The 6,192-nt window shown below is 40.5% G+C and overlaps 1 protein-coding gene across 3 annotated transcripts; it reads left to right on the top strand.

The window, feature by feature from the left end:
• The first annotated feature begins 1,342 nt into the window (after positions 1-1,342).
• LOC103396506 (zinc finger and BTB domain-containing protein 14-like) lies at positions 1,343-4,852 on the top strand. 3 transcript variants are annotated; one of them, XM_008334624.3, is made up of 2 exons: positions 1,343-1,490; positions 2,166-4,852. In XM_008334624.3, exon 2 carries the CDS (start codon positions 2,189-2,191, stop codon positions 3,359-3,361), a length of 1,173 nt encoding a protein of 390 aa, XP_008332846.1. In that variant the 5' UTR covers positions 1,343-1,490; positions 2,166-2,188; the 3' UTR covers positions 3,362-4,852. The 3 variants fall into 3 exon arrangements, with proteins under 3 accessions (XP_008332846.1, XP_008332847.1, XP_024908241.1); XM_008334625.3 differs by lacking the exon at positions 1,343-1,490 and adding an exon at positions 1,503-1,863; XM_025052473.1 differs by lacking the exon at positions 1,343-1,490 and adding an exon at positions 1,872-2,049 and having other exon boundaries at positions 2,109-4,852.
• The last annotated feature ends 1,340 nt before the right edge of the window (positions 4,853-6,192 follow it).

Raw genomic sequence — 6,192 nt, 5'->3', positions numbered from 1 at the left:
CATTTAACTGGTCTTTGTCTGAGTTCAGGCCGTCCTGTGTCACGTTTGACAACGATATTTGATTGTCAGCGATGCGTTCCATAAAATTAAGCACATGAAACGACCCACGCCCCAATTTTGGACACACTGCAATCATTTTTCTAAGAATATTTTTAAAAATTAAGATGCTTTCTCCTGGCAAATAATATATACAGTATATGTATATATATATATGTGTGTGTGTTTATGTATATATACTTTAGATATTAAATAATAAAAAGCATAGACTGTACGTGTTTGGAGATGTTAAAAAAAGATCTAAATTCTAAGTGTATAAATGTCCTTGACTGTAGGATCCTTGAGTTCCTAAAACCATTTCTAGTTCACCTTCTTATTTTGACTATTTCTACTGTTAATGTCAGCAGGACCAGGTAGGAAGGTTTGATTCCTGAGGCTGCAGAGAAGAGGAGAACATGCATGTAGACCTCAGACTGGACAGCAGAGAGCGAACCCACAGCGGGGCTGATGTATTATTCATTAACCCAATGCTCTAAACACTTAATTGATGTGTCGAAAGAATAAGCCTGGGGCTAATTTAGACAGGATTTAACTGCTGTACTTAATCACACAGAATACACGCACACTGTCAGGACCCGCCCATCTGTGGATGCGTTTATTTCACACGGAGAAAAGTGGGGAGGAGGGGGGGGGGGGGGAGACAGGAGCTCTCACTCTGGCCGTGTTATCGTGTAACAGTAAATAACTCTTAACCAGAACTCTTTTTTTAATTACAATTAATGATTTAAAAGGATTGAAAGGTTTTCAAAACCCGAATTACTGTTCAACACCAAACACTATTAAACAAATAAATACTTTGAACATGAAATATCTGGTGATGTTGAGCTCCTTTAGCTTAGAAACAAAAGATGACCATAATACTTCACATTTTGGTTGATAGATTATTATCCATAATGCAATTATTTAGATTTTTTAATTTAACAGCATTACATTAAGAAAGTTCAGAGATTTGTCCTTTTCCGCATATTTGTCTACAGATTTTCGCTTACATTAAGAAAGTTCAGAGATTTGTCATTTTCCGCATATTTGTCTACAGATTTATTAGACAATTATAATACTTAAATATAATTCGTTTATAATTTTATCTTAAATATTTTTCTTTTAATGTTCAGTCAAGTCATTTTTACACTTACTGTATCTTAATGTTCAGTCAAGTCATTTTTACACTTGTAAAAAAAAATTTTACACTGTATCTTTTTTTTAATTATTATTATTCATTTTAGTTGTTCCCTTGATGCGGAGTGGGACATTGTCTTGTTTGTAGACGATTTACATGCAGTACCCGCTCCGGTGCTGTAGGAGGCAGCAAAGGAGTGCGGCGTTTCCTGTGCAGCTTAACAGTCACAACAAGAGGAGGAAGAGGAAAAACGACAGCTCTGGGATCGTCGTCGACTGTCTTGCGTGACAACACAGGGATTGCGTTCAGGCTTCGGGTAATTATATTTTGTTTAGTTTTCTCTCTTTGTCATTGCTAGCGGCATAGAAAACGCAGCGTTCCGCCGCAGTCGGTCAGCCTCCCGCGCCCGCCCCTGTTTCGCGGCCGCCGTGTTGGAAAAGTACCGTGAAGGCACAGAAACATGCCAATGGAGGCTGGCTGACCAAAATGGCTGGGCGCATTGAAATGTGAAATTTTCCTGCTAAGGTTTATCCTCTCTGCACGCAATCCCTGTGTCACGCAAACGCGGCGTCGGGAATATTTAGCTTGAGTTGGGAAAAGTGCGTGTGTTGTCTCCTGCCGCTGTTTGTGTATTTTAGTCGACATTGCTGCGGGGTTCGCCGCTCTCAGGCCTGTGGTGTTTTTCTAAGGTCGGTCGATATGAGTTTACTTTTGTACTCAGTTTTGTTATTACTCCGTCATTAGTCTAATTTGGAAATGTGAAATCTGCACATCTGCAGTCAACTGTAATGTGGCGTTTCTGTCTAATTTAATTATTTGTTACTTTTCTGCACACCCGTCCAGCTGCATTTTCTCTTGTGTAACTGTTTGTAAACATGCGCAGCATCCTCGATCAGATGAACCAGAGTTTGACCAGTTGCTTTTCTGCTCAAACATGCGCAGCATCCTCGATCAGATGGACCAGAGTTTGACCAGTTGCTTTTCTTTTCAGGTTCCTGCCTTCTGACCTGCACCATGTCTGACTTACTGAGATATATCGACTACGACCACAAAGCAACTTTCCTGAAGATGCTCAACCAGCAGAGGATGGAAGGTGAGCACTGTGATGTGGTGGTGGTGGTGGAGAACATAGAATTCAGAGCCCATCGCTGTGTGTTGGCAGCCTGCAGCAACTACTTCAAAAAGCTTTTTAAGAAACAGAACGACGAAGACAACTCCATCGTGGAGTTGGACTTCATCCGCTCCGACATATTCGAGGAGGTGCTGAACTACATGTACACGGCCCGACTGTCTGTGAGAAAGAAGGACATCAATATGATGATGTCGTCGGGCCAGATCCTGGGGATCAACTTCCTGGATAACCTGTGCACCCAGAAACGTGAGTTGACCAACATGAAGACCAGGGAGAACCAGGCTCCAGGTGACCACAGTATGAGAGCTCAGGATGCCATTTTGAAGGAACTGGCCATGGAGGAGGTGAGGAAGAACAGCTTCTACGACCAGGGAATGGACAGCATGGGACCTGGCGCCTCACATGTGGCGCCGCCGCACACCTATAACACCAACATGAATAAGGACCCACACACCCACGGTTGGGGTTCCTCTTCCTCCGGCGACATGAAGTTGGAGTACCTGCTGTACGGTCACCGCGACCACGGTTCTTGCCAGGGCACAGGTCCAAAGCCCCTGGACCACAACGCTAAAAAGGAGCGTCTCCTCACTGCCAACCGACCCTATGCCTGTGAGCACTGCCCCAAGGCCTTCACCACCTCTGCCCACCTGAAGGAGCACCTGAAGATCCACTCTGGTTTCAAGCCTCACCGCTGCGTTGTGTGCGGGAAGGCCTTCATCAGGGGTCCGGACTTAAAGAGGCACGAGCGGGTCCACAGCAACGAGCGGCCCTTTGCGTGCCAAATCTGCGAAAAAGCCTTCAAGCACAAGTCCCACTTGAAAGACCACGAACGGCAGCACCGAGGCGAGCGGCCGTTCAACTGCGGCTCCTGCGACAAAGCCTTCATCAAAGCGTCGGATCTGAAGCGCCACTGGAACACCATGCACAGCGGGAACCCCCGCAGACAGATGTCCCTGTCTCCCGCCGCCTCCCACCACAGTCAGGTAGAGGCCGCTGAGCAGAGAGACTGGAAAATGGAGACCGGGCCACATTCACATAACTCTGGAGACTGTTGAGCCTAGAAGTCTGACATGAACGCCCACACATAAACACACACTGATATACTGACACACACACACACACACACACACTGAAACCATGAACACAACCAAAACCCTGTGACAGGCTGCTGATCAGCCTGACATCACACAGACACTGATCAGTGAGTAACAAAAGATTATAGCATGTTCATAAGACTGTGGGGGCTGTTCAATTATTGTTATATTATTATTATTATTATTATGCTAAAAAAAAATGTCCAAACCATGTTTTCTCTCCACCTGTCAAACATGTTCACTCAACAATATGCATATATTTTTCATAAAGCGTCATTTCTATCTAGACGGAGGGTTCTCTTAACATAATTCTCTCTTTACTTTAATGGGAAGTGTAACATTTAAATGTTTGTTTAACCTTGAATGGATTTTTACAGAGATATAACAGAGAGAAAGGAGAGAAGGGTTAAAAAAAATTATAACGGCTTTTCCTTCTCTTCTTTTTTTTTTTTTTCTTCTGCATAACATTTGTTGCTTTGAGTATATTCATGTGGATGTTTTTAAATGGCTGTGTTTAGTTGTATTGATTGATATTACAGTGTAAGAGTAAAAAGTCATCAGTTTTGCATCGGAGTGCAGATGATACCAAAGTCTTGGGCCTTTGTGGGATTGTCTGTAGAGGCTGTCCTGCCCAAGCAGTCGGTCAGTTAGATTTACTGTTATACAGTATAACTGTCATCCAGCTATCAACAGTTAATGATAGATGTCTGTATATACTGTAGCTTAGTTAGTTGCACAGTTTGAGTACACAATAATGACTTATGCACATATAACATTGTCCTACACGTTGACAATAAACACCCGTTGCTGTGTTTTATTCTTTTATTCCTTTAATTTTTTTTTTTTGCAGACTTTGGAAAAAAAGTGAAAAAAGTCTTTAGTAGTTTTAAAACACTTGGCCAGGTCAGGGGTCTCAAACGGGGCCACTGCTGTAATACAGTGTTTGATGTTCAGTTTAATTTCATTTTTTTTTATTAGTATGTTTTGTTTAAAATAAATACTGCTTAGTACAGCAGTGCAATCTGTGAGAATACGTTATTTCTCATTGGAAGTAAGTTTGAGACCCCTCTCTTACAGAAATAAAAAATAAATGAATGTTAAACACATATGGGTAATTTGACGAAATGTTATTAGTGTTTCAGATTTATTCAAACCTGGGTAGAAGTTCAGCAACAGTACTTACAATTTAAAGTACTAAAAAAAAAAAGCACACAGTTTTGTATGTAAAATATAAGGTATTTGTATTTTGTTTTCAAAATGCTTTAGTTAATTATTTGGAAAATGTTCACATTTGTGAGTATTTGTGTTTCATTGATTTATTTTATTTTGAAAGTTTAAATCATTATTTACCAGGTTATCTGGATCAATGTAATTACCGTTACCTTAATAATTATTATAACTTCTATAATAATAATAATAGTTCTCATTATAATAAATGCATTACGTTTATACTGATAACCATTAGCTGTTATTTGTTTTTTTTTATTTAATGCTCTATTTTATTTCCATTTTTTTTAAATGACATTTGTTTCTAATAGTAAGTGTACTTTGAGTTTGAACTTGAAAATGTACCTGGTCAAACACTGTGTTGTTAATAACACTCTAGTTAATGGCGGTGAGGTCAAAGGTCATCCCCAGGTTTGTCCAGAATCACTGCACAAGGATGAGGTTGGACTGAATTTGGAGAGAAAAAAAATCAATCTTTCACAGTTAGAAAACAAACATGGCATTTAAACATTTCATATTATTTCTAAATCTGCAAATAATTGTTCTTTTTTTATACTGACTATTGGACATGAACTGTTATTAATAACAAAGATGTTTTTTCACATTTTTATTATCTGCAATAGTTCAGTTATTGTTTCAGTTTTGTTACGTTATATCTGCAAACCTATAAGGAAGAAATGTCAGGCCGATACCTCTATTACTATAACTCTATGTTATACTTTACTTCTTTATACTCTGTACTCTCCTGCTGTGAACACTGTTTTCTGTTTATTATCTTTAATTAATCAGTATTTTCTTCCATTTCATGCCAAATGGTAAAATACTAGCAGCAAAAGTTTTTCCTTACATCTTAATTTTTTTATTTATAAAAACACAAAAAATATTTGAACCCTTGAAGGCTACAAATCAATTTTTTTTTTTTTTTCAAAATCATCTGAACTCGATGACATTTGTAGTCACATTTGCTGGTTAATTATGTGCGTCATTAATGACGAAGCCTCTCAATGTCTGATAGGAAGATTAGTCCTTGTCTTTTTTTAGAGGTCAAAGCAGTCTGCAGCCGAGTCCTATTCAGCAGGTTCATCTTTGCAGCTCTCATAACCAGGACTGCAGTGAAGAGAGATAAGAATCTGTCTTTGATTCACACAGTCTGATCTCAACTTGGAGGTTGAAGCTAGTTTCTCTCGCCCTCAGATGCAGCAGGGCCTCAGGCCTGGCTTTGTTTATGGATCCTGGCCTATGCAAACAATCAAAAGTGCTGCCTCCCCCTCTCTCCCCCTCTCTCCCTCGCCCAACCCTGACATCCACAGGTCTGTTCTCAGTTGCTGACTCTCTCTCTGACACCAAACTAACCTCCAGGCGACCTCACTTATTTGCCACACACGGCCAACATGGCTGTGCTGCTTCTGCTGCCGCTCTGCCATACTCTGGATGTGACACTAGAGGGTGCCCTGCTCACAGTGACTGACCTGTTGCTGCCCAGTTTGACCTGCACATGCTGACCTCTCACCTCACACTGGTGAAGTGAAGCAGCAGGTCATGATAATGTAATATGTTTGTAAAAT

Source organism: Cynoglossus semilaevis, chromosome 20, assembly GCF_000523025.1.
Source record: "Cynoglossus semilaevis isolate Cse_v1.0 chromosome 20, Cse_v1.0, whole genome shotgun sequence".
Taxonomy (NCBI): domain Eukaryota; kingdom Metazoa; phylum Chordata; class Actinopteri; order Pleuronectiformes; family Cynoglossidae; genus Cynoglossus; species Cynoglossus semilaevis.
This window is presented reverse-complemented; position numbering and strand designations above follow the sequence as displayed.

Bases quoted from the DNA above. Each gene is read 5' to 3' on its own strand.
- LOC103396506 (XM_008334624.3), top strand. From the start codon at position 2,189: ATGTCTGACTTACTGAGATATATCGACTACGACCACAAAGCAACTTTC.